At 40.0% G+C, this 26,491-nt stretch overlaps 2 protein-coding genes across 3 annotated transcripts in view; one reads left to right on the top strand and one right to left on the bottom strand.

Moving 5' to 3' along the window:
• Positions 1-7,458, top strand: part of smyd3 (SET and MYND domain containing 3) — a 49,016-nt gene extending 41,558 nt beyond the window's left edge. The window contains exons 10-12 of the mRNA XM_017418649.3: positions 591-765; positions 6,927-7,035; positions 7,229-7,458. Coding sequence (XP_017274138.1) covers positions 591-765; positions 6,927-7,035; positions 7,229-7,345 — 401 coding nt within the window. The 3' untranslated portion in view covers positions 7,346-7,458. The remainder of the gene's footprint in view (positions 1-590; positions 766-6,926; positions 7,036-7,228) is intronic.
• A 3,298-nt stretch (positions 7,459-10,756) lies between these two features.
• The window catches only part of kif26ba (kinesin family member 26Ba), a 71,925-nt gene continuing 56,190 nt past the window's right edge, over positions 10,757-26,491 (bottom strand). The window contains exons 12-28 of one of the 2 annotated variants that reach the window (XM_017418751.3): positions 24,986-25,157; positions 23,917-24,255; positions 23,631-23,801; positions 23,034-23,163; positions 22,647-22,848; positions 22,443-22,544; positions 22,191-22,318; positions 21,845-22,024; positions 21,439-21,737; positions 20,587-21,274; positions 19,556-20,496; positions 19,156-19,382; positions 18,868-19,002; positions 18,540-18,754; positions 15,963-16,225; positions 15,032-15,182; positions 10,757-14,774 (exon numbers count right to left, since the gene is read on the bottom strand). In XM_017418751.3, coding sequence (XP_017274240.1) covers positions 14,626-14,774; positions 15,032-15,182; positions 15,963-16,225; positions 18,540-18,754; positions 18,868-19,002; positions 19,156-19,382; positions 19,556-20,496; positions 20,587-21,274; positions 21,439-21,737; positions 21,845-22,024; positions 22,191-22,318; positions 22,443-22,544; positions 22,647-22,848; positions 23,034-23,163; positions 23,631-23,801; positions 23,917-24,255; positions 24,986-25,157 — 4,492 coding nt within the window. In that variant the 3' untranslated portion in view covers positions 10,757-14,625. Of the gene's footprint in view, positions 14,775-15,031; positions 15,183-15,962; positions 16,226-18,539; positions 18,755-18,867; positions 19,003-19,155; positions 19,383-19,555; positions 20,497-20,586; positions 21,275-21,438; positions 21,738-21,844; positions 22,025-22,190; positions 22,319-22,442; positions 22,545-22,646; positions 22,852-23,033; positions 23,164-23,630; positions 23,802-23,916; positions 24,256-24,985; positions 25,158-26,491 lie in introns of both variants that reach the window. The other variant, XM_017418750.3, reaches the window with a different exon arrangement.

Here is a 26,491-nt window from a genome sequence, read left to right on the forward strand (position 1 = left end):
CAGCCATTGTCTGTCCTAGGATGATGATTCCTGTCTAAATTTTATTAGGAATTTTATGACTAATTGCTGCCATTTTAGTCTTTCAAATCCTGGTGTCGGACATTATTTTAGATTGACATATGGAGTGTCTTTAGCACATGTGGTGCACATGCATGAGTCAACATTACATCAGTAAAGTAAATTAATTAGGATGCTCAAAGACAAATTTGCTGACTCTCTCCAATCTTAGATCGCAATTTAACGTGCAAATGAGATACTAGTGGTATTAATTTTTCTACTTGCAGATAGGTTCAGGCATTGGCTGGCAGTCGAGACTCAGGACATGATTTACTAAGCAATTAAGACTCTAATTAAATGTGGTGCTGTGCTTTCATGTTCATAAATCTGGCCCTTAAGCCGTTTTATCATAAAAGAACAGAAAAGAGAAGAAAAGACAGACATGAGTTAATTGTGTCTTCACATTAAATTATCTTAATAAATTCATGCAAAGTGGTTCTCATAAATACTTTAGGTTGTCCTCTGTAGTCTCCAGGTTTACCCCCGTTTTTAGGCATCTTATAAGGGTTACTTTTCCTTAATTCTTTGTCTAGAATGGCAAGAGCTGTTAGAGAGCTGCAGCCATCTGTTGTCAGCTGCTGATGGTGAAGTTCCTGATGAGAATCTCTACAAGCTCAGGATTACAGACATGGCTTTAGACGCCTCCGTTCACCTGGAACTCTGGGAGGAGGCTTTGAGATACGGCATAAAGACACTTCCAGCATACAGGTAGGTCGGAGTCTGTTTCTTACTCTGTGTGTGGCTCTTATAGGTCACGGTCAGACGTTACACAAAGAACTAAAACCTACACATTTAATATAGAGTTGTTCAGGAGTGATATCTGCATGATTTAAACACAAACAGCACTGTAAAGAAAAGAACGGCAGCAATTCATCCAGAATGGAAGTAAATTGCTATCCTCTGAAGGAGGACAGATTATAACTATTCCGATTTAGAAAATTACCTTCAATTTCAGTGCCATCAAAGCCATCACAAGTCTTACAGATTAGCTTTTAGCTACTTTAAACCAACTAAACTTTAAAGGAGAGGGAAGATTTTTATATGGATAAGATGGAGATTTAAAAGATGAACCGCAAGAGCATAATGTAATGAAGGACAATACTTTTGGCACTCCTCTAAACTATTAAATTAATCTATTAGAATAAGATTAAATTCACTCTTTTCTATTTAATGTGAATTTCAGCTGCATAATGAAATCTGAAATTAAAATCGGAGCGTGGAACGTCTCATAAACAAATATATTTTGATTTGGAAAGAAAGGACATCAGAATCACATAGGATAGCTGTTATACTTTTGATATGATTTATTTTAAGAAACTCTGCAGAATACAGAGTTAGTTCAGTACTGACTTTTATTGAGAAGCAGATTAAGTGCATAATATTTAAAAATGTACTGTTTTTTTAAGAGTTTTTATTTGCATTAGGGTCTAGAGATCTTTTGGGGGAAATTACAAAGTCTAAAATAATGTGGCAACACAAGGATGGACATATCCACAACAGCTCGCAGTGGTTTTAAGAGTCCACAATGTTTGCAACAACTCCCATCACACCTTGTGTCTTTAAGTCTGCAGTACGTGAAGCACAAAAAATATATATATTCTGAGTTTGTCACATCAAATGTTGGGTTATTGACTCAGAGTGAAAAACATGAATGGTTAGAACTGTCACCAAGTGTTAGACTTAAACAACACTGAGCTGCGTTGGCCCTGTGATGCTGGAGTACGTGACTAATGATGACAGACCTCAGACCAGCTCAAATTACCCACATTAACAGGATTAACAGAGCTGAGACCCCAAAGACCCTAAAACTGTTCCTCTTTCAATTTAAATGATTACTTTGGTGCTCTAATGACCATTTAAACTATGTTGTATTTGTGTTGGACTTTTGTTTTTTTAACTGACCTGCAGTTACTGTCAGGGTTTGCTCTGAAATGTTAAACATAGTGTAGTTTGCTGTTTGTCAATTATGGTGATTATCACAAATGTTTTCATAAATTACTCTGTTTTAAAGTTTTCTAATCATAAGTAATCATGAGTACAGTAAATTACATACTCTGCAAATTATTGTAATGGCTTAAAGCTACATGTATGTGTGACTGATTGCATTAGGCCCATTGCAAATTATCAGCTTACAGCAGGAACACTGAAATCATTATTTTGCACAAATTTAAATGAAAACCTCCTCCATGATGACAAGTAGCTGTAAAACGTAAACACGTTGCTTGATTCTTAAACCTGTCACGTAAACTAGATGTCTGTAAACCTTAACATAGCTTGAAAAAAAAAAGAAAATGGCACTGAAAATACCACATATTATAGGAAATCCAGTTGACTGATGTAGAAATTCATAAAATGATCATAAAGGAGGGAGAAAGGGAAAAGCTATAAATGATGGCCGGTTGTATCTGCTGTGGCACTCTTTATTGCATCTGTGACCTATAAAAAGGACATGACACATGGGCTTACATTGGAAATTGAACTACAGGTAAATATGTTTTCTCAAACATTGTTATGTTCATCTGCCAGAAACAGTAAAATACAGTAAGGAACCAGCAGACAGACGACACAGCTGCACATACTTCATAAAAAAGGACATTGGTTTGAAGTGACAGCTCAGAAAGAAAAATGTCTCATTTTATGGCTGTGGCTTTAACTCTTTTTTTTTTTTCCTGCGTCTTTCTCACTGAGCTGGTACAGAGTGTGTACGAACTGAGAATTAGAGGAGTTTCTTTCTTCACATGGCAAACCTTTCGGTGTCTAAATGTGGTTCAAGGTGAAATTCTCTGTCGTTCTGCTTATTCCAGCTAAAAATAACAAAGACAAAAGAACAACTCAGTGTAGAGACAACTCAGTGCATTTTTAAATTGTTGTTAAATTGTTTTATTGTCATTAAAATATAATATCATGAACAGAAAACATCTCTAAGTGAAATAACTTTCCCTATGTGAAACCAAGAAACTATTAAAACAGAAACCATTGCAGGAGAATTTGAATTACGTCTAAAATAGTTCATTTTGACTTTAAGGTTACAGTAAATTACATCAACAGTGTTTGATATCGGAAGTGCAACCCTGACACGCCTCTACGTCGTTCTCTCCGCAGTGATGTTGATTCTCTTTCATCATCACTCTTCTTGTGCACTTTTCTTTGTGTGTGTGTGAGAGAGACTAATTGATTTTGTGTGAAGGGCAGAGCTCAGCGGCACAGTCATGCTCTCACACACACCGGCAACAACATAACCACAGGAGAGAAACCACAATACAGCTCGTAAATAAATAACCAGACTCAGAGCAGCAGAATGAAAGATGGTGATGCGAAGAAAAGGATGGAGTGACTGGAGTCAGCTGGAAAATGAAGCCCTAGGCGGAAATTCAACCTGTAAGACTGTTCCGGCATCCCCTATCACCACGCCTTCGCCCCAGCCAATCAGGACGCTCCACCTCACTACCTCGATCCAATCGCCCGACAAGAGATCCTTCAAAAGGCGAAGCGGCCTCAGATCCACCCGCTTCAGATGTGCTTCAACCCACCTCCTCCCCGTTTCCACCACCAGCATCCCAGACGCCTCCAGGTCCCCTCAAGACTCCTCTCTCCAAGTTCCGCTCCACCACCAGTGACTGGGCCCGGGGGAAGACCTACCTGAGCTTCGTTCGAGCCGATCATTCAAGCTCGCTGCGATTCTCAGCACGCACGTCTTCCGCCGGTGTCCGAGAGCCAAATCCTCGGTCCAATAAAATTGTCTAACTGCTGTTTCTCTCTTTGTGTGAGTCTCTACAGATTGAAATACTGTCCAGACCAAAAGAGGGTAGGGAATGGGAAAAGGCTGTAGGATTTTCTGAAGTTTGGATTTTTGATTCAAAATCACAACTAAAAGTTCTACAGATTTTGAATAGCTTTTTTTTATTAAAATTTTTCACATAAACCTTTTTAGTAAATGGAATGGACTGCACGTATATAGCGCCTTTCTAGCCGATCAGACTACTCAAAGCACTTTACAACACAATCTGTGCCCTCATTTACCCGTCCACACACACATTCATACAGCACTGAATCTCTACAAAGCTAATCTGAATAAATCATTCTATGGAGACTAATCAGTGCTTTAAACTCCGCTCAATGGGGCACACATCAGAGGCAGTGACGGGTTCAGTGTCTTGCACAAGGACACTTCAACACGTGACTCCTGCCAGGAATCGAACCTCCAACTCTCTCTTTGGAGGATGACTGCATTAACCACTGATCCACAGCGGTGAAGTCAGGTTTAGAGGAGTTGGTTTGGAGTGAGAAACCCGAGTCACAGAAAAGACCTGATGAAATGTAGATTTGGGAGAAATTAAAATAAGGAATGTAAAAGGCTCACAAAGAAAGAGGGACACAATTCCAGATGAATGGCAGGAGGACCGCACTATGCAATGTGTTGGCAGGCAGAGGAGACAACAATGTAAGAAAAACAATTAACTTGACAGAGAGACAAGATTGAGGAGAAAAAGTAAGAGTGGGAGGAGGATCCTACATATTCATCTCCTGTTTTCCTCTGGGCTCCTCAGATGGCAAAGAAGACAGATAGCTGCAGGAGTTCTCCGTGTCTCTCTTTCTCCTGTCCTTCCTCTCATTCACTATTCCTTTCTTCTTTCACTCGCTCTGCAGCACCTTTCTCGGTTTCCCCAGTTTGTCACGCGTAGCGAGGTTATTCCTGCAAATATTACACACCTGCTGCAGGGCGCTGCAAGACAGGCTTATTGAACGCCTCCATGCTGCACATATTTTACTTTTACAGATATGTTCCTACACACATTCATGAATATATGAAGCCATGTGCATGCATTTGTGAGCAGGGGCTGATGTAAGAGTATGCTTTGCATTTATGAAGTTCAAGAAAACCTCTGGATGGATTTTGCACCTTAGTTTTTTTTTTCCTCCCTGATTTACAGTGTGTAGACATTTTGACATTCTGGACAGTTCTTTTTTGTCTGGCAGCCATAAAAGTTTCTAAAACCTCCTTCTTAACATTACAGCCTTTTGTTTTGTTCTCCAGAATAAATAAGCAAAGATCATCTCTCTGGATGTACAATTGTGCATTAAAATTCAGCAGAATTATGGAAATTAATTTTCTGCACAAGATTTCTGCATCATCGAGGCTCTCAGAAGGCCACCCAAGTGCACTCACAATGTCAGTTTTTGAGAATTTGTTGGTTTGCTGATAAGATACAAAGTTTTTTTTAAAAGTCTGCATCATTTTGATGCTGTTCCTCCGGTATCTGCTGAAGACCAACAGATTTCTGCAGAGGATTGATGTGAAAGTTGGAGGACAAAGTTCAACTGTACTTAGATATTCTAATCTACAGGATCATTAGTGTTAGAAGAGACCATCCCTCTTTTATTCAAGTGCTAATAGTTTGTAGACATGATTGCCTCCCATGTAATGTTAGATTACTTTCACTTTCTTTCCTCGATACAAACATTGTGGGATTCTGTTGAAGAGTTAAACGTGAAGTAAATTGCTGTTTTTGTGTTGTTTTTCCTTAATTTATTTCCCTAATAAGCCAATCCATGTTTCTGTCTCATGAAAAAAGCAAGAGGGTTTGAATTGTTTTTGCTCAAGACGAGTGTCTCATTAGTTCCACTGCATTTGCCTGAAAATACAGCATTTTCCACAAATTTAAATTTTCTCCTTCCCTCTTTTTTTTTTCTTTCCTCATAGCCGAGAGCGATGCAACAGTGAGACCGTATTTCTCTTCACTTCACTCTTACAGGAAAATAAATTAAAGGCAAAATCAGGAGAAAGCAAGCTAATTAAATAATTTTAATTGCTCTTTGTTTCTACATACAAAGAAATGAAATCTAATTGGAATGTGGACTTGATGTGCATATTTGTTTGTCGTGGTTGCCCTAATCGCTGGTTTGATAAATAAATCAGTATTGCAACTTGTTATCATTCACGGCGCACTAATGCTGTTGGTTTAGTCTCTGAACTCGCTTCTTAATAATGCATCTTTAACCACAGATCTGGAGGCCACCTCTGTAATTGGTGAGCTTGTCAGTCGGTGGTTTAGTTAAGCCTGACGGTGAGAACGAATGAGCTGACTGAAAATCTTTCTGATGAATTATCAGAGAAGCTGTAGAGCTGCAAACGACCCCGGGTGTGGCCTCTACAAGTTAATTAACTTTAATTTTATTTGATTTTACAAAAAACAGATGTCCCTTTCTAAATTAAAATGATGGAGAATCTTTAAAATCCAAAGAAAGTTCCTATTCTATAAGTGTTCTATAACTGTTATTATTAGCTGTGTACCGATCAGCATTTAACTGCTTCTGGGGAGCGTTCAAATCTGACAAATAAACCCGGTTAAAAAGGGTGAAGCGGATTCATATTGACCCTATTTTTCTTTGCACCTTCAGCCATAAATGATGATGTGCTCATGAGCGTTCATGTCACTGGGCAAACTGCTAAAAACATTGACAGATTTTGAGATAGAAAATAGAGTTTTTTTGTTTTGCCAGTCCACTTTACAGTGATAACATTCCTGCACTCCTATAAGATTTAAAGCATATTAAATTATAACAAAAAGGAAACCTAAGATGATCATAGAGGAAGGATTATGATTTACAGCAGACATAAAGTGGAGTAAAAAAGAATAAAGACCTGCAGAGAAAGGATGGACCCAGCTAACCAACACAACTATCTCTGCTCTCTGTGGATGTAGAGGCAGAGCTGTGCCTCATTTACAATAAAACATAAATATCTGTAATCAGAAAATGAAAGAAAATAGTCCAAGGATGGTAACATCAACAGTAGAATGAAAGCAGTGAAAACAATGAAACTGAATATAGAAATGGTTAATGAATGATGTTGTTTCTTGTTTCCAAAGGCGGCACTACCCTGATCCTCATCCTGTTCATGGAGTTCAGCTGCTGCGAGTGGGAAAGCTGCAGCATTACCTGGAGTTCACCGACGACGCTTTGGACACATTCACACAGGTCTACTTTTTACATGTTTGATATAAATCAGTAATTAGCATTTCTTTTTACATTTAATCAGTTGCATATAGTTTATTTAGTAACTGTTTATGAGGTTTCTTTGCCTTATACGATGATTTATTTTCTATATTAACAATAGTGTAATTGTTTCAGTAGGGAAAGGATTTGAACAGAATTTCTGCTCCTTCTGCAGGCCTTTAAAATCTTGAAGATCACTCATGGTGAAGATCACCCTCTGACCTTTGACCTGCAGATGAAGATGGAGGAGTGTCGTTGTGAGACGGATCACAAGTCGTCTGGCAAACATTAAAACAGACATCAAACTGATAAAAAAGAGAAATTGTATACTGTACATGTTTTTTTAGCTTATTGACTTTACATTTTCTATTTGCAGTCATACAATAAATATGAGCATAAAGTGCACACTCTTAACTTTAAGTGTTATCATTTCATAATAATTTATAATTTTGTGTGTTACACCTGTTTTTTAGGGCTCAGATGAAAATGTACGCTTTACCAGGAAGCTGGTTCATAGTGAATTTTGAGCTATTTATTGAGCCATTATTATTTAAGTACAAAAAGGTCTGATTTTATTGCAAGTGTTGGATTTAACATCCAGATGCTCTTCATATTAACTCAGCCCAAATAAAACCTGCAGTCTATGGTGCAAAAGCAAAGATTATCAGGTTATCAGACAGATAATAATAACTCAACAGATATTTAAATATAAATTAAATATATATCTAATTATAATGTCCTGATGAACTTGGCAACACAAGAAGGCAAAGGAATTTCTAAATAAAACAGCAGGTTAAATTTTATAGTAATGCAAAGCCCTGTCACAACATCCAAACAAGTAAAGAAAAAAACTCCCTCTGAGGTCCAAATTGGCTATAAAGACATTTCATACTAAGTGCAAACCTAAACCATCCTGAACAGAGAGGTCTGATCAGCCTTGACCATAAAAACCAGAGAAGTTGTGGAACAAGTCACCAGTATTTAATGCTTTGTGGTACGAATCCATTTCCACCTTTTTAGCTGGCTCAGCTACAGAAAACGGAAGGCAGTGGTGAACCAGTTTTGAGGTGGTTAAAGAAAAGTAGAGCGTTATCCGATCAGTAACTGCAGCTGGAAAGTTTGTGGGACCAGTTGGATAAAAAGAATAAAGTACAATTTTACAGAGATGCATCAGAGGGCTGGTGAAGCACCACAAACGAGGAAATCCAAGCTTAAACTTTCTCCAGGCGTCCACCCCAACCTCTGCAGCGGCTCCAGGACCCCACCCAGGGAGGCTAGTTTTGGAGCCACAGAGAATCTCAGAGCATGTCTCCGGTGAAGCTTTCCACTAAAGCATAAAACATAAATACACAATATTTTAGGGACTAAGTAAGTGCTGCTGACAGCTTGTTTTGACAGGCTGACGTTGTGGCTGTGATATTTCTGCTGTTAGGGTTTGATCTGTAACCTGTTATTCCCCCCTTCTGTCTGAGAGGGAGACCCGGAGGGAGCGGGGCCCCTCGTGGGCCCCTGTCTCAAGAATAATCTGTGGATTCCATCCTGATGAGGGATCTCAGGGCCACGGCTCTGTGTGTGTGTGTTTGCTGGTTTTCAAAACATCCATCACCCTGTGTGTATATCCATCACACACACTTCCCCTGCTAATCCCCGTTTTTGTGTGTTTCTCTGTTGGTGTGTGAGACCAGAGTGTGTCTGTGATAAAAATGAGGTTCCCACACACGCTCGTGGACACTTCCCACATTAATCCCAAAAATCAGCCATTTTGCAAACTGATGACAGCATTTCCTGCGCCAGGGAAACCCCAATTCTGAGTGTGTGTCACAGTTATAGAGTTAAAACAGTTCTTCCACCTATGCTCTGAATTCTTACTTGTTTTGTGGTGTTGAGCTTAAAACATATTTAAAACATACTTTGTACTTTGGCAGGTTTTTTCTTATGTAATGTACTTATGGTTTAGAACCACTTAACTTGCAAATTTGTTTCAAAGCCTGAATGACACTAATTGACTAATCAGCTGGAAGTCGTTTTCTCCGTCCTACTTTTCTTCTCCTCCGTGGATCAGTTTCTGTACTCTCAGTTTTTCACCTTCTCCCTCTCTCTTCTCTCACCTCACACAACGTATCAAACTAAATTTACTCCTACCTCAGTATAAATCTCTGTCTCTCAGTCTTTTTTTTTCTCGCTTGTACTCCCCAAATGCTTTTAATTCAAGTTTAGTATTTGCTGGTTTCTCATTTCTCATTTCCTCTCTAGAAAGCTAAAAGAAAAACACATTTGTTCCGTCACCTTTCTGCCCCCATTTCTATTTTCGCCTTAGTTCCACTCTCCCTCCTCGAATTTCTCCTGCTGGATCACATCACCTGTACACACTTTTTCCTCTTTCTAACACATTAGTCCTTTTTATACCTCCTCTACCTTCAGTTCGAGCAAAAACTGTGATTCAATTACAACAGCGATTAGAAATTAAAAGCTTCTTAGTGTTTTATGCTGTTTATATTGTTTTCAGATTCACACATACTGCTGGTAAAACAAATGTTCTTTATTATAGATTTGTTTTACTGTAAGCACTGCATGTTTCTTGAAAATTTAAAAATCTCCAAGAAACAACTAATTTTATACCAGCTATTTGACTCCTGTGTTTAAAGCTTTAGTAAAAAGGACGTTGCACGATTTTTTTTTTTAAATAAAGACGTGTAATCTCATTTTACATTAATAAAAAAAAGAAATCCCAAGTAGCCCTATAATCTCCATCATGTTCCTGTTTTCATCTTTCAGGTTTTCTTTGAGCAAGTTGAGGCAATTAACTAAAAAACTGTGAAGGTGAAGGAAAGCTGCCTCTCTTGTGACTAACTGAACATAATTACACCTGACTGAGCTTTTTTCTCCTTCTTTTTTAATAAAACTGTCTGCTTTGTTGGTGGAAATCTTTTTAAATGGCCTCTGTCTGCTGCCCGAGATGGACAGATCATCATGAAAACAACAAAAAAGGAATTTTCCTGAGGAAGAAGTGTAATTTTGGTGATGTTTTTTGTGAACACCACCTATTAGATGGACAATACAACAGCTTATTAGATTCTGTTCAGTATTCTTTTAACTGCCGTCTCATTAATTATACATAGCTTTATAAATGAATAATAGTGAAACTTTCCCAGGAGCCTAAGCTTCATTTTGTGATTATAGTGCTTGCCTGAGGTTGGCCTTAGTGATTTAGCAGACAGCTAAAATCAGACAGGAGTCGTGGTGGAGGACGACTGCATAATGTTTGTTAAAATGGCTCGGAGGATTTTTCCTTCTGCCTCATTTTGCCAAATTGAATTTATTTCCAGAAACTCTACGAATTTTCAAACTTTAATCATTTTATATCTTGTGTTCAGCCCATGCTCAGTTGTTCCAAACTTCATTTTTTTCTCCTCCACATATATAAAATCTGCTCTTTTTTTTACTTGCGTTGCTTTTTTTCATACAGTTTTCCACTTGTATTTTTATTCTGGTTGTGTTAGACACAAAGCTAGAGGATAGTAAAGGTCCAAGTACAGACCATGTCTTATTCATGAGCTTTTTGTGTCCCTTTAACCACCGTTTAAAAATCATTTCTGCTGTGTTTGAGTCTAAACGCTAAACGGGATTATTTCATCAGAGCTGACACAGATTGCCTGATGCAACGATGTCTGACCCAGCGGGGAAAAAAAATCACATTTTAAACTCTTTCAATACATTCCTTTATTTACATCCCTCCATCGTTTTCCATCGACACAACATGTCAGACCACATTCCACAAAGCAGAAACGCTACAATGTTAAAAAAAAGGAAGAGAACACAAATACAGCTGAAATTATTGCATGGCATATTCCCTCATTTGCACTGCATTATTGTCTGTTTGCTTTTTCATTACGTGTATTTGCCGCAGTTTATAACCTTTTCCGAACAAATATAAACTGCTTAGAGTCTGTCATCTTGATTTATTTATTTATTTGTTTCACAAGTCGTCTCTGTTTTGGGTAAATGTGGTCTGACCTTGACAGTCCTTAAAACTTAAAGATGCTATGTGTCAGATTTTTAGATAGCACGTTATAATTATTAAATGCTTTTCCAAAACATGTAACAGCACGTACTGTACATAAATGTATTTTAAAGCTAAGTGTTTTATATAAATTGACATTAGAGATGGTATTTGGTGACTAATTTGGCTTTAAACACACCACTTAGTTCACATGGACTCCTGTATTAGCTTTAATTAAAGACACCAAATTATCAGATGGCTTTAGGTTATTGCTGGAATTATAAAGTGCTACCTCGCTAGATTTGGCAGTGGTATATCAGAGATGAAACCTCCCACATAGCATCTTAACACTGGAAACAAGTACAGGCTTTTAGCTCACCCTGAAGTCAGGCTGTTGTTCAGGAATACAAACGTTTCATTTAATGTTTCTGGTCTGTTTCTTACATCTGATGCCCGTTTGTCTGGTTTCCATCTACAGTCAGGCTCACATGTATTAATATCTTTAAACATTGGGACTAATGTAAACTTCCAGCTTTAATTCAAGGCTTCAACAAAAATGTGCTTGTTTCTTTTTCAAGAACGGACATTTTTATGTTCTGTGTTTTTTTTATTGTTTATTGTATTGTACTGTCTGTCTGTTTTTGTGCTACATTCTGTTACACGGCATGAAAAGTGCTTTGTGGGTTTGTAATTGGACATAAATCCTCCCTGTTTACATTCATGAAGGCATCTCTTGATTGTAAGACTTGGACAATGATACGTCCACAAGCTCAAGAGACTTCCTGACTTTGTTAGAGGTTGAGAGGAAAGTTTTCTTCGTCGGTGCGTCTTTATTTTGGTTGTCTATGGGGGAGACAAGCACACATCTTTTCATGAAACTGCTCATCTGTAAACTGGTGAAAATACAAACATGGCGTAAAAGGAATTACTGTCATTTCAAAGCAGTTTTTTTTTTGTTAAATTTCCTGAGTTAAAGCTGAAAGTTTACAACTTGAACAGATCCTAATTTATTCAATTTCTGTCCCCTGTGGTGGTGAACAGCAGCAAAGCTATAAAACCTGTGTTCACACACAAATGGACCTGACTGTAACTAACCAGAGGGTGAATGTTTTAGGAGACCCTAAAAGGAACAACAGGAGCAAATTAAAATCAACAAACAAAACACACATATATGAAATAAAAAAGAGCACATATGTATACAAAGTAATATATATTTAAATATGACATGAGTTCAGCAAATTATGTACAGGTATTGTTCTAAAATGCATAGTAACTTTTTAAGATCTTAAGGTGAAGATAAATAAAAATAAATAAACTTTCATTCATGACTTGCATGTTGGTCTGTGGAGTTTAGAGCAGGTTGTCACCGAGCCGCTTTGCCTGCCGCTTTAAAAAAAAAAAAAAAAACACTTTCTGAGTCCAGTTTGTCAAAAGCATCTTGTTTCTGGGGTAATTTTCCACCAGTTTAAATCATGGCTTTTTTCCTGCAAGTAGGCAGAGCATAAAATGATTTCCTTTCATATGTTTAAACTGCCGTACACGGACAGAAAGTACACAGAGTCAATTTTCTTTTTCCATTAGTGCAGTCGAACTAATTTACGACGCTTTTGACAAATCATACCGTCATTGTTGTGTATTTTCCACCCTGAAGTCGGTGTTTGTTCCTTTTTAGATCAACAGAATCTCACAGAGGGCTTTCTGCTTGCAGGACAAAGACAAACTGAGGAAAAGTTGGTGTTTTTTGCGGACAGTGATGATGACTGTGACGTAGAAGAAGCACATGAAGGGTACTTATTTGTATCTTAGAGGGAAACAGGCTCTTTCATATATTTATATTTGTACAAACATTTAGATCATAAACATCTCAAGCACCATAGATAGTAATATTAACAAATTTAAGTGTTGCTGTTCATCCAAAATAAATGGAACCAGGCAGAGATCTATGCTTTTTTTAACTGCTAGTTTTTATTCATTCCTAATAAATTTTCTTCCATTTTTGTGTCGGCTTTTATTAACATATTGTTTCTTTATAGTCCTAGGATGCAATCCTAGAGCTATTTAAAGAGCCTTTACCTGATGCCTGAAATAAAATTCATCCTGATTTAAATCATTAGCTCTCTTAATACAAGATTTAAATTAATTTACACATTATTATATATCTGTGTGCATATTTTGAATTAGTTTCCTGCTCAAAATTTTAATTTAAAATGTCTCTTTGTATTTATGTCAATAACCATCCCACATAGTCTCATTATGGTCCCATTGCACCCAGTTAAAAAATGGAAACTGCATTAGAAAACACACACATTTTGACAAATCATTCAGTTTCTTTTAGATCGGAGCAGAACGACACAGATACAAGTAAAGGACAGTCTGTCTGTCAGTGGATGGATGCACGAATCGGATCAGAGCGGGATCTTCCACTCCTGTGTGACTCTTTGTGACATTTCTTTGCTTTGTGAACAGGAAAAAGTCATCACGTCTGTATCAGGGGGAAATAAACTGCGGGGGTGCCTCACATGGTAGAAATTCAGACGTGGTCTGTTTGTGAGACAGGTCTAGGAGTAAACACGACAAACCAGCGTGATACGTTTTTCTGTTTTAACACAGATTATGTATATTTGTTCATTTTTGCTAGTTTTTGTTAGTGCTGGGCTTTACATCTTGCAGGTCTTTTAGTTGTTCTTTGTTTCAGTACAAATCTCTCATGAATGTACCAAAGATCATACACTGAAACATGGAATATTGAATTTCTTACTTTGTCAAACATTAAACCACAAGAAAACATCACATTTTGGAAAATGATGATAAATGAAAAAGATTCCAAGGACGCTGACTTTGGGGTGTTTTACTATGCTAGCACCATACATACCGCATGTACATAAAAACCAGAGAAAAAAGAGGATTGGTCTTGGTTTTGTTAAAAATGTTCACAAGGCACTTATTTAAATCATCTCCACTTGTTTTTCCCTCAGTGAGTTAGTACAATAACTGTGTTATTCTGTGGTGAGCACGCTGCATTTATGGTCAAAACTCTGAAAAGTGCTCTTTAAAAAGTTACATTTGTTCTCCCTTTTTCACCCTTGTGTTAAAAATGTCCGTTTTTGTTCAGGTTTCCTCTTGTTTCTTCTCTGTACATTCCTTAATGTTCAACTCAGTCTTTGAGGCATCTTTATTTGTTTGTGAATTTGCTCACTTGTCACTTTTTTTGCACAATTCTTTATGCGTAACCATCCTTCTGCCTTTTGGAGCAGCCATGTCTCATTTAAACTGGATGGATCATTAGATGTTTTTAATGTCTGTCTCCAGTTGGAGTACAAGTCTATCTGTCTTGGTGATTGTTTGTTATTTCCAAAAACCTCCATCTGTCCCTCTGTTTCACATCTGGAGGATTGTGATTAGGGGGGTCATTTCTTCTATGTTTCCTTTTTTTCTCCCAAATTTCCAATCACCTAATTGTTAACAAGATGTTTTCACAATATATTTGTTTATTTGTTGCAAATGGTCCAAAGATTGGCATCTAATTGACTCCAACTGTGTGTCCACCCCTTCCTCTTCATCACTTAAATCATCTACCGGTGTCTTGAGGATACATCAAAGCAGGTAATCATCATAAGATGGGCTTTGCAGAAGTTGACTCTGGTCTCCAGTTTGTCTGTGACTGTCTCCAGGGCTTCCAAATACTCCACTGAGTCCACATCGTAGTGCTGCTGCAACTCAACTGAATGCAGATGGAAAGGAAGAAAAAACATGTTTGGATTTGTTAAAAATGTGCAGCATGTAGTTCATGTCAGCAACAAGCAAAACCAGAAAGAAAGGGGTATTTTATGGCCTCGAATTTACACAAATTGATAAATGATTAGGCCAATACAGTCATTTTTAATAAGTTACTGCCTTAAAACACATTCTCTAACCAGTTGCTGGCTCTTTATCTTCTTCTCTCACACTTCCACACATTCCCTGATGTGCTTCACTTACACTCAGTGGTCCATTTGTGTGGCTCCAGCATCAAGTGCTGTTTGGTTTGCTCCAGTTCTCTCTTCAGACACTGGTACTTGGCTCTGACTTCACTGATTCGCTGCTGGCGGTGCTCCAACAGACGAAGCTTGGCGCTGACGTACACCACCTCCTGATGGATGCACACAGAGAGAGCCGACACACAGAAAGGATTTTATTCACCTTTATGTTTCCAGAGGAACCAGTTGTGAAGCGCATGTGGCTCTCTTTCAGCAGCAGCGTGTTTAACATTCACACAGTTACAAACATTCGCCCCTCATCGATTCACAGTGGGACCGCAGTCAGGTTTTCGGGACACAAGGCTGCTTCACTGGAGCAGCTGGAGGTTAAGTGGCTTTCTTAAGACCACTGCAGGAAAAATCCATATTTCCTGCTTTGTTCTCTTCCTCCATTCCAAAGCTCACAAAGCTTTCCCCCTTAAATACACAGAGGTTTAACAACTGAAACCCCCAAAAATCTCCTCCATGCATTAATTTGCAATGATTTTATAAATGTACTTTGGAGTGCAAAGTCTTGAGAATTTACAATTATCTTTAAATTAAACCTAAAAAGTAAGAGAGAAGAAGGCTCATTGTTTTTACAGAATCTGTTGCTAATATTTGTTCAGTCTGAAAATCATTCAGACACTACTTGCTTCTTTTTTCTCTTCTCACTGAGATGATCACCCGTTCTTTTGTGTTCCAGCATCTTATTTTTCTCATGCTTCCTCCTCTGGTTTTAGCAGAACATATATTTCTTTTCACTGCATCCCTTAACAATTATTCATCTAATTAATTTTTTGGCATGCAGTAGGCAATAGGCCTCCATCTCTTTGCAATGAACCAGTTTTAACTCTGTCTACACATGCATTCATCCTAGGTGGATCATTTTATGCCCCTCCTCTTCCTCTTACCTTACTTCCTCCTTTGTCTCTTCTCTTCTGCAGTCGCTCAACATCATCTATCTCATACACCTTGATCTCAAATGTTTCTGTTGCGGTGGCTGCACCGCGGTGGTTAGAGGACGCAGGGGGTCCCAGTGGGCCATCTACCCAGCATGCACCTGGACTGGAGGAGGATGAGGAAGAGGACGTGATGGCCTGTTTCGAAGAACGCTGAGAAGGCGACGAAGAGGAGTCCAAGGTCAGAGCTGGGATGAGACGTCGACGCTGAAGGCCTGAAAATTGGTGTTTCACACAACAAGCGTTTTCAGTTACACAAAAATATTTTGATGCAACAACGAATTACTTGATTACTCAATTTTACTCACTGAGTTTGGCTCATGGAATAATGCCTAATATATTCTTACACAAAGATGTATCTATTCAAGTTTTTTTATTTTTAACAGTCACTTACACTTTGTTGTGACTAGTGGTTATTAAATCTGGAACATTTATATAGGTGATTCCTAAAACATTTTGTGTGGTCTAAACTCCAAACAGGGATAATGACTGTAGTTAGTTTTATCTTAAAATAAGTGTATTTTTATGGGAAAATAAAAACAATTTAGGAATCTAAAATATATTGTCTAAAAAAGCAAAGTCCAAGACTCAACAAGGAGACAAATAAATCAATAATATACATCAAATTGAAAATTAGAAAACAATTGTGCTGTCCAGAAGCTGTGAGAGAAAAAGAGATACTGTGAGTGATAGACGGTGAAATAAAGCTTGCAGCAGATCCGTTATCTGCACTGTAGGTTAAACACCAGATGAACACATACACCGATAAGGAGCGCTCCCATGCACACTCTCCATAGAAATTTTCAGCCATGTCGACAAGAATGAGACTTATCAGAAGAACGGACAGACAAAGTGTGTGTGAGAATAGGGAAAAGTGGTGATTTTAATAAGGCTGCAGCTCTCTTTTGGGTGCAGTGCAGCTCAAAAAGGTCAAGCAGAGACATTTGTATTTCATCAGGACGCAACATATCACTGGACAGAGAAAGACTGAGGATCTGCAGAAAGGAGATAGTCTGAGAAACAGATGAAGAAAAAAATCACAGAATTTAATCAAGTGAATCACATCAAATGGAAATGAGGCACGAAGAGGGACTCAGCTGGAGATGTAATTAACAACATGGTAGGACATTGGTTTTTAACTGTTTATGGGATCTTCAATTTTCTTAAACCAGAGCTAAGTCTGTCACCATCCTTTGTGACGTACTGTGATAGTTTGAGAGCGTGTCGGCTCTTTGATTCCCAGAGTCTGTTGTGGATGAAGCAAATTGAGAGTAAATGCCGATTTTATGCTAAGCTTATATATTTGGAGTGAAAAGCTAATTCCTGTTGAAATCAATAATCAGACACGCAGCAGGCAGAGCTGCCTCTTTCCAATCTGATTATAAGCACATATCCATATCCGTGCTTAACCAGTAGAAAGTAATTTGTCAGGTACATTAGGAAGTTCTTTGTGCTGAATTCCAATGAATATAAATTCATTACTGTCTACAACGGCACATTCCCTTTTACCATTTCACAGATGGATGGTTAAGGTCACCTTTCTGGCACATCTTGCAGCCACAGCTTTTGTCACTTAGTGCCTGTCTGGTCACGTTTTTCTCATCAAGCTTTACACCAATGGATCTTCCTCACAGAGGCCCGACTTTCTCATCGTAATATTGAATCATTCTTTCCCTTTTCCAGGTAAGCTTGTTTGTTAAAACTGACTGAAAAATAATTGACATTGGAAATAAATTGAGTTAAAATTATCGTTATTTTGGATTTGGCAAATGATTTGTCTTTGCTGATTTTCTTCTCAAATGAGCAGTTTATGTTTTTTTTTTCTTTTAATGGGGATGTATGCAGTACTTTTGAGTAGACTACATCCTGCCTGCAGTAGACAGCAGTCTGAGGGATCTTGGTTTATAGATTCAGGGAGAAGTTCTCATGTATGAGTCAAGCTAGCTTCTACTTAGACTATAGGTCCATTTAAAAGCACTTTTTTTAAACAACAGTTTCAACATGTTCTCAGTAGGTAAAGTGAATGCACTATTTTAAGTGTTTTACTCAGATGGTTATTTGCATAAATATATGTGATTTTATATAATGAAGGCTGTTCATGTTGGAACACAGTCTGAAAAAAATGTGTTAAATGCACCAAGTTTGTGTATCTGGTTTAAAAGTGATTCAGATCAAAACTCCACGTTTACCTAAATGGCTGAAAAGGTTTTGAGGTTTTAGATGGTAGAAATCTAATAATAGAACATTTTTCACCTGCATGTTCTCCCTGTGCACACGTGGGTTTACTCCGGGTTTTCCGTTTTCCTCCCACAGACCAAAAACATGCATTTTAAGTTAATTGATGACTCTTAAATTATCCCTAGGTGTGAGTGAGAGCGTGAATAGTTGTTTGTGTCTTTGGCCCTGTGATGGACTTGTGACCTGTTCAGGGTGTCCCCTGCCTCTTGCACAGTGAGTGCTGGAGGTCGGCACCAGCTCCCCGCGACCCGGAGAGGAGAAGCGGGTAAAGAAAATGGATGGTTCTTTCACCTGTGTTGCTCCTGCTCTTCTTGCTGCTCTTGGAGCTCCGTCGGGAGGAGGTGGTGGCTGAACTATGCTCGCTGAGGGAGTCTTGGGCAGAAGAGGTGCTTCCGGTGTTCTCACTGCTGTCTCTAAGCATGCTCTCATAGCCACTGCTGCCTCCGCTGTGGTAAAACAAGGCTGTTTTCCCCATGGCAGGAGGCAGCTCACCACTCAGTACACTGCTGTTTGGGTCAAAATAAAAATCACAGTTAAAGATAAAATCAAAATGCAAATTTTTAAGAAGACAATTTTAGGACGATCTGAGCTTCATTTGACTCTGCACTCGAGCTGGTACCTGTTGTCACTTGCGTGGCCACTGCTGCAGCGGTGTGGTTTTCTTGGGGCTGTGATCTTGCTGTAGGGAGAAGGCAGCGTTTGCACCACAGCTGCCTTCTCCTCACCCCCACTGTCGCCTCCTGCTCCACCCCCACTGAGAACCATAAATAAGAAAAGCATATGACCATCAAAATGTCTAAACCCTGAGCAGATTTTGCACTTTGAATTTTTGAAGTGTCCAGAAAACATTAGTACAGTCTTGCTAAGTCAAGTAAGTAAATAAAACATATAAATGAAAGTAGCAAACCTCGTCCCTCCATTATCTTTTGTCTCCGCTCGATCTGTGCCGCCTCCCTGGACGTGATTCCTAGAACGAGATCCTGCACTGCCCTGAAGGAGCTCTGAGATTCTGCTGTTGACAGCCCGCAGAGGAAGTTTGGCTGTGAGGCTTCCCCCTCGACTGCGGCTCAGAGACTGGGTAGACCATGATCCATGGGCAGGTCCCTGCTGCTGCAGTGGGCCCTGGACTGAATTCTGGAGTATATGAAAAACAAGTAAAGGGTGTAGATAGTATTTAGCTGTTGATTAAAAACGGGAAAGTCTCACTATCATTGCTAAATGGATGACATCTAGTTTTGAATGAGCTCAGTGATGTGGTTTCAGTTTAAGGGTGTGTTCTCATACAGTTAATAGGCTTTGCCTCTTACCTTTCCATTAGGTGGAAGGCTGGAGCTGCGGCTGGTAGTCTGGCTTAAAGACTTGGTAGAGAAGATCAGGGTCTTGGTGCTGGAAGCAGAAAGACTCCTGGCTTTAGGACTGCTGGTCATTAACAGCTTACTGACAGCTGAGATCTTTGACTGGCTGCTGGTCTTGGCTGGTGACTGCGGTGCGCTGCTCGGACTGGTACTTCCACTGAAATTAGGGCTGCTCGGGTTTCCGGTAGGAGATGGCACTGATCCAGCACGAGTGAGGCTACGTCCTGTGCGGGGCATGGTGGTGTCCCCCCTCCCCCCTCCTCCTCCTCTAAGGCTCTCGCCTCTCTCCAGGGAGAAGCAGTCGTAGTGATGTGAACCACTGTGCAAGCTGTTGGCTCGGCCCAGAGAGTTTGTTCGGTTGGCTAGTTGTTCCAACTTGGCACTGAAAAGTCTGCTGCTGTCTATGCTGGAGCCACGCTGTCTGCTGATTCCTGCAGGAGCACTTCCAGATGTTCCCGCATTATCTGCTGTGCTGCCCACTGTTGAGACTCCGTGGCTGGGTAGGTGGAGAGGGCTGGCTGCCCTGTTACGCTGGTCAAGGCTGGATTTTCTCACTGGTGGAAGAGGTGGTATTCCACCCTTCTTGTGGGAGAAAAAGCTTTGTTTTCCCCTTGAACCAAGTCGATCAAGGGTGGCACGTGGACTGCAAGGAGTTGAAGTGGTGACGCCAAGATTACAGTACTCCATTCCACTGTCTAAACCGTCGTGGTAGTTAAGGCGGTGCCATCCGCGAGGAAGACTACCTGTGTGGTGGATATCAGGGTTGTAGATACCAGTCACACATTCACCTTGGGTAACAACAGTGACCATTTCACAACCATCCACCACTCTCTTAAAGGAGTCTGGAGACGACACCACCTCCCCTCCTGAACCAGAGCTGCTATGATCCCCACCTGGTGACAGAAGATTAACAGAAAAAAAAACATCTGAAGAAATTTATATTTGAATTGTTTTACTTTTAATCAATGTCTCATGTTTCTTACCATCTGTGCAGAAACATTGCTGGTCTTCATTCCCACCTACAACTTTCTCTCCGGAGTTGCTCTTTAAAGGCTGCACCTCCCTTATTTCTGGCTTCACTTCACATACAAGGTCCTTGGACATTCCTTCTTCCATTTCACGTTTCAACCAGGGGTCTTCAAAACTCATCTCACTGGAAATAGAAGCTAAAACAACTGAATTGGATTTGATGGAGTCTTTCATAAACTGTGTTTTTGTTGGTGAGGAGAGGATAGTAGGCTCCTGTAAAATCATGGGTTTGACAGCCACACATGGGTGAACACTTTTTGTATTCTTGAAAGGAGAAAGGTTTCCAGGCCCTGCTAGGATTTGGATATTTGTTTTAGCCATAGAAGGAGGCAGTTTTCTCAACTTATCTTTATTCGGTGTACTTTTAGCAGACATGTTCTCTGACAGTACTAGCTCTCCATCCAGACTCCCTCTCCTTGAGTTTGTCCCACTCTCACAACCAACACAACCCTCAACTCCAAGGCTCGTCTCAGGATCAGCCAGCGCCTCTCCTTGCTGGTTCTGAGACTGGCTGAAGCTGTGAAGAGATTGATCAGCCTCACTGCCCATGCTAAGGTCACTCATCCAGGAGGAAACAGTTGAACCGGAGTTAGACATCCCTGTGGCTAAGGGTTCACCAATCCGCAGCTTGGCCATTGCCACCTGCAACAGAAAGCAGTACAGACAGGCATTCAGAAATTTAAGACCACAATGAACAATCTGGTTATGTTGTCTGTGAAGTATTAATTGTGTCACTTTAAGTAGCTAATCTGCTTTTAAAAAATTTACATAACATAACATTACATAAGCCAGATTGCGACACTAACCTCTGCCATGGCAACTACCTCTTTAACCCCTGAGGCTGTAGCAAGGCCTGGAGGAATGTGATAATTTTCCATAGTTCCTTCTGAAGCAGTAGTACCAACAATGCTGATGAGTTGAGAGTCTGAAGCGAGTGCAGCTTCAGAGCCACAGTCACTGTTAAAGCTAATGATGCTTGTTGGACGACAGGCCAAGCTGTGTGCTTCAATAAGAACTGTAACCACGTCCTCCCCACCTCCAGAGGCCACAGTGTACACCAGTTCATCTTGCCTAAGTAAGAAAGTTCCTCCTGCTCCTGCTGCTACTACAGGTGGATGAGTGAGAAAAAGAGTTACCATTATTCTTAAACATTCGAGTATAAGATAGATATTTGATTTAGAGTTTGAGAGTTAATGGCATATTAACACTCACCATCCTTGAGTGTGTCCAAAGGTATTGGTGGGACGTCATCATCGCAGAGCGTCTCAGCTGAGCCCAGGCTGGCAGAGAGAGAAGGAGTTGCCTCCTGGACCTGTGGACTCATGCCTGCAGGAGAGGTCCTGGACAGCAGGGACTCTGTGGAGGAGCGGCCACTGTCTGCAGCCAAACTGTCTGCAGAGTCACAGATACACGTTTAGCATTTTAATGAATTTTTCTTTCCAAGTTTTAAAAGACATGCAACTGTCAGTGCAGTGGTGGTTTAAGAAATTGGCTTCATAAAGAATATGTTTGAATGTTTTATTACTCATGTAAAGAATAATTAGGAAAAGGTGCTTACTGTCTGAGGTTAAAGCATCTGTAGTCTGGCTGTCCTGAGCCAGAGTGTGTGAGGACTGAGGGGGTGTTGCCGGCATCACACCCTTCTGAGTGTACACCTTACTCCTCTGAGATGGGGATGAAGGAGGCCTGAGAAGGAAAACAGGAATGGGTGATAATGAAAAATATAATTTACCTTTTGTTTTCTTCTACTGAAACAAAACATTGTGAAGATGTTTAAATTGCACTGTACATAATTTTTTGTGTGCTTCACCTGTACTCTGAGGTTTTGGTCAGGCTTGCAATGCCGAGGCGAGGGGATCCCAGAGGGCGCCCCTTCCCCTCAATATTACCAACCGCATTCAGATTCTCACGGCTGCACAAGGAGGCAATTAGCGTAAATTATTACCCCAAGGCTGATTGCATCATTTGAATGTCAAAGAGCTGAGGCTAAATATAGAACAACACCTGTCCTCACCTGTCATGTAAGCTCTTGGCTCTGTGCAGGGGGTTAGAGGTGATGCTGCTGCTTCCTGTCACACTCCTGGAGCTGGTCACTATGGGGCAACCAGCAACCTGAGCCAGGCTGTGGATCATTGTCTGGGCCAGCTCTGCCTCCTCCACCACCTCCTTGATCTCCTGCAGCTGCTGGTCATTGCTTCTCTTCCTGGATGCAACTGCTACTGAGAAGAAGGAGAATAGTTTCACTTCTTGAAGAAACCACATAGACTTGAAAAGTTTAAGTAAAAAAGTAAATTTATAAGATTTCTCCAAAGTAAAAAAAATAAAGTGGCAAATTTGCTGTAGGGGACTGTGATGTAACATTAATATTAAGCATAAAGAATAAGCTTGTTCAAACAATTACCTATTTTGGCTTCTGTATCCACTACAGCTGCAGAGCCAGCAGCAGAGCACAAAACAGCTGAGGAAGGACATGACTCTTCTTTGGCACTTTGTTTGCTTGCTGGAACTTCTTCAAAAGGAAACTTTGAAACCTGCAGAAAGGAACAGAGGGACTGCTAGAAAAGAGCAACTTGCAATTTCCACATGACAATAACTGGAAGAGTTGGATCTGATTATCATCTAAAGGAATGCTGTGTTGCCTTTATTTCAAAATAAGTGTGTTTTGTTATTCGGGACAACTTCAGTTGAGGGGGATAAACAGGAATGGATTGCTTGAGGTGCTATCAGCAGAAAAAAAACACATGAAATGGATCGCATCTTTAAAGGGAAAGAAAATTGTTGCCACAAACAAAAGCCAGACCACAAGACGAAGGTTACACAGACATTTACAGAAAATGTTAAACAGATACAAAATACTTCTTTTTTCATTTCAACACATCATGCTCATCTTGTCAAAAGAAAAAATATCAAACCAACAACAGGCTTTATTGTACCCCTTTTTGGTTGTTTATCTTTTTCATTAAAACAACAAAGAACATGAATAGAAAGCACCCGTCACCTCCTCACTGCCATCAATGCAGTCCAGTCTCTCCTGCAGCTCAGCAAAGGTGTTGCACTTCAGGCATTCAGCTCCTTCCTCTGGGACTGGGGCCAACGGCTGACCGAGCAATGACTGTGAGGGCTGCGACAGCGGCTGGGAGGCACCATCAGACTGTTCGTCTGCCTGAGACTAAGCAGATTGGCGGACAAATCACTGAGATACAAGTAATCTGGTGCTTATTTAAAATAAACATTCTAAATAATGCTATTGTCACAACACAAATGCACATGTACATTCAAATGACCTTGTTCTGCACTCTTGTTCCTTGACTTTGACTCTGTGTTTGATGCTGCTCTGACGTTTTTCCTCGCAGCAAAGCTGGAATTATTGGAACAAATTCTGGAGGTCCCTCATTGTCCGTGAGCTCTTTGTCTGACACCGCTGCCCCATTTGGGCCCACGTAGATCACCGTGTCACATGACTGCTCGCTGCTGGAGTAATCATCAGGGTCGCTGGACAATCGCAACAGCGGCAGTTCAGAGTCAGTGTCGCCACGGTGATGGAAGGGTCGCAGGTGGGTAGGACGGCGCATGCGACCCTCCTCGCAGGAGCTTTCTCCTCCAGAGGAGCTGGATGTATATTGCTGCAAGAAGAAAGTGATCACACTAATGGTGAAGGGAAAGTTATTTGACAAAACCTCTAAACAGACAATTTTCAGATACAAAAAGATTTATGATAACAATTCAAATCTTATGTTAATCACTTAATTTTAAGTTTGGATTTCTTCATTAAAACCTTTACTGCTTTGAGGCCTTGAGTTGGCTCTTTTCTGCTGTGGTTAACAATTCTGAAAAAGTAAGCTTGAGAAGGGACTTACAAAAGAGACAAAATTATAAAATGCATCTGATTGTGTAAACAACTCAACAGATTACATCTTCAACAAACAGTTTAATTTTAAGGGGTTAGCACCTTTTGGCCCAGGGCTAGGGTTAGGGTTTCCTCAGGGTTGAAGGGGGTAGGGCCTTTTGGCCCAGGGCTAGGGTTAGGGTTTCCACAGGGTTGAAGAGGGTAGGACATTTTAGCCCAGTGCTAGGGTTAGGGTTAGGGTTTCCTCGGGGTTGAAGGGGGTAGGGCCTTTTGGCCCAGGGCTAGGGTTAGGGTTTCCTCAGGGTTGAAGGGAGTAGGGCATTTTGGCTCCGGGCTAGGATCAGGGTCTAAATGTTTAAATGACATTCAGGATTTTCTAAAAATTAATTATTATTCAGTCAGTATAAAAGCAACGAGCACTGTAAGGTATGTTTCATCGTTAAGCACATCGAATTCATCTGTTGGCAAAGTGCTGTTCCTAAATGTTAACGAAGCATCAAACTCACCACAGTCACTTTAGTTTTCTTCTTTTTCATGCGGAGGACGCGTGAAGCAATCTGGATGGTGGAAAGGGATTCTGAGAAATCTCTGGGTGAGGCCGAGATGTGAGCAATCATGGTGGTCCGGCAGTTCATGTTGCCTAGCGACTCCCTTAGCAACATGGTCAGCTTGCTGTCCCTGGTTACACACATACACTGAGATGTGAGCTCTAAGAACAGGTTTGAAATGGAGAAAGTCACTTTAGGTGGACTGAATGGTTCTTAGGCAGAAATTGTGGTTTGTCTGAAATTTTGTAACAAACAAGTTTTGATCAGAAGAAAAAATTATAATATCCTTGGGGATTATGATTAAAAAGTCAGGAAACATGATATAATAAACACATGAAAGGATTTTCACAAAGTCTTTAAAGAAGCAGTCTGGATTTTATAAAGTCTAATATTGCACAATAGTACAGTTCCCAGATTTATTTTAGCAGATGGGGGAGTAAAACTAGGCTGTGTTTAAGTAAAGACTTTCTCCTGGGTGGGCCACAGCAATCATTCACAGTATTTTGTGTATATATGTGTATGTATGCTAAGAACCTGCAGGCTGACAGAGAGAACAGCTCCTCTGTGGCCCGTTAACTCATGCTGCTGTCCCTTTTTTTTCTAAAAACACAGCCTGCAGTCAAGTCACCCACACATGTGTACAATCTTATGCACACACTCCTATCTTGACCTCCTATGTTTCATCATTCTTTATTCTTCTGCCTCAGGCTTTAACAAACCCTCCTCTTTCTCCCCCAAATCTGCTTCTATCTCTGCATCTCTCCCTGAGATTAAACTCATGACTCATAAAGAATTAATTTGGATGTTAATTTCAGAGCCCAGCATGCCGGATTAGATTTTAACTCCCAGCCTGAGTCAGATGTATATCCAGAGTTTCACCAAGGAGGAGAACTTTAGAAATAACAACATGCTCCCTATTATTAAACAGTTTTTAATCTATGTTGCATCTAGAAGCCAAGTTCACTAGAAAGGTAATTTTAAGAGGCTAAAAACAACAGGGTGAAAAGGGACTTATAATACTTTCCAAAGCTTCTCCAGTTCTAGTGACTGTAGAGGCCATTTAGTGTTCACAGTTTAAGAAACCCGACTGACATGATAAATGTTTGTGACATTATATGTCACATTCAGAGCAACAATTACAAGATGACACACTGCAGGCATACAAAAGCACACAGTCAGCAACAATATTCGTGTTAAAGTTATGCTTCTAAAAGTGCTGAGAAATAAAAAAGTTCTTTCACATATTATCAACCTGGAGCTTAATTTCTGACACACAGCAGGATGCACTGCAGCTTCTAAAGTGTTTATGCAAACTTCTGACCCATCAGAAGTTATTGTTTTCTCTTTACTGTGTTTAATTTTAAAGAGCATGTGTTTTCTGCAGCCTCAATCTTTAGCTAACAAGGAACATCTCTGGTTGTTGATTTCTCCTGTTGTAGCCCATCTACTGCAGGCTGGGTGTTG

The sequence above is a fragment of the Kryptolebias marmoratus genome, linkage group LG15 (genome assembly GCF_001649575.2).
Source record: "Kryptolebias marmoratus isolate JLee-2015 linkage group LG15, ASM164957v2, whole genome shotgun sequence".
Classification (NCBI taxonomy): domain Eukaryota; kingdom Metazoa; phylum Chordata; class Actinopteri; order Cyprinodontiformes; family Rivulidae; genus Kryptolebias; species Kryptolebias marmoratus.